Genomic DNA, 1,405 nt, shown 5'->3' with positions numbered 1-1,405 from the left:
CACACACACACACACACACACACACACATTCACACACACATATATATATAGAGAGAGATAGATAGATAGATAGATAGATAAATAATTTGTTAGATGATAGGTAGATAAATAGATAGCGGGATATATTTATTGATAGGGAGAAAGAGAGGGGAGGGAGACAAAAAGATAGATAGATAAATGGAAGGCGAGATAAAGCGAGCCTGCACCCCAAAACAAGGGACGTCTCACTGATTAACAAAGCCCCACTCTTCAACATACTTGAGCCTCTAGTTCGCAGTCTCATTGCCTTCGCTCCTTCGTGATTTTATCGGTTCCACAACAACCTCTGTTTGTTTCAAGTGCTTATCGTAACACTGTTCTGTTAGACAGTGACCCATTTTGCAACGCACAACAATGACTTTTACACAGACTGCACTGTATCTTCTCTCTGTGTATTATCATGGTAGCAGGAATATCCACCAGAAGACTATCAGATGCTGTTAAACATCACCTGCCACAGTGCGCTTCGCGTTTGGTTTAGGTTTTCGGGGTATTTTCTCACTAAGCATGTAGTTCTTTTATTCTCTAGTTCTGATAAAATATTTGCTAAAAAATTATAATGGAGTATCCTGTATGTTGAAAAACCTATATTATGCACCCGAAGATGGCGGTGTAATTTCAAATTGATGTAAGTGTTTTGCTCAAAAACACAATGATCCACCCTGCCCAGGAATCGATCCTATGATCTAGCGATCGTGAGGGCAATACGCTGACCCCTAGGTCACGCGTCTTCAAGAAGAGACAGAGTAAGAATGTGTACTAAGGGGCAAATCAAGTATCGAGATCAAAGCGGCAGGTGAATGTTACTACTGGTTTAACACCAGGAAGACTGTCCACCAGCTGGTCTTCGCTCCAACGCTCTGCACTCCGTACTCCATATATACAATACATCGCCAGCAGTCGGAGCGAACCCCTACTACCCCCACCCAGCAGCTAACAGAGGGTCTGCCTGGAATTGAACCAGCAGTAGCATTCAACCTTACTACTTTGTCTCCTCTTGAGATTGTGTAACTTGGTGTTTTGCTTGTTGCAGATCATTGACCGGTGGTCACTTTGTGTCTCTGGCAGAGGCGGATCTTAGCTGTCACTACAGTGAGCAAGTGTCTGCAGCTGAGGATGAGTCAAATAGGTCGAAACTGGGCCAATCCCGCCCGCGATCCAGTCATCTACCAGAGGGTAGCAGGACTTCGCTCCCACTGCTGCCACTGTATATAAGGGGTGCAGAGCGTTGTACCGAAGACCAGCTGGCGGACAGTCTGCCTGGGGTTGAACTAATAGTAACATTCAACTGCCACTGCCGTATCTCTCTCTCTCTCACTCTCTCTCTCTCTCACTCTCTCTCTCTCACTCTCTCTCTCTCACTCTC

General features: G+C 45.1%; 1 protein-coding gene across 1 annotated transcript in view; it reads left to right on the top strand.

Annotated features, from left to right (window-relative positions):
* Positions 1 to 791: 791 nt before the first annotated feature.
* The window catches only part of LOC106883731 (GATA zinc finger domain-containing protein 14-like), a 2,958-nt gene continuing 2,344 nt past the window's right edge, over positions 792 to 1,405 (top strand). Inside the window, exon 1 of the mRNA XM_052978348.1 lies at positions 792 to 835. Within this exon, the coding sequence (XP_052834308.1) occupies positions 792 to 835 (44 nt within the window). The remainder of the gene's footprint in view (positions 836 to 1,405) is intronic.

Source organism: Octopus bimaculoides, unplaced genomic scaffold, assembly GCF_001194135.2.
Source record: "Octopus bimaculoides isolate UCB-OBI-ISO-001 unplaced genomic scaffold, ASM119413v2 Scaffold_360611, whole genome shotgun sequence".
In the NCBI taxonomy this organism is placed as follows: domain Eukaryota; kingdom Metazoa; phylum Mollusca; class Cephalopoda; order Octopoda; family Octopodidae; genus Octopus; species Octopus bimaculoides.
The sequence above is the reverse complement of the archived record's forward strand: the minus strand, read 5'-3'. Positions and strand labels throughout refer to the sequence as shown.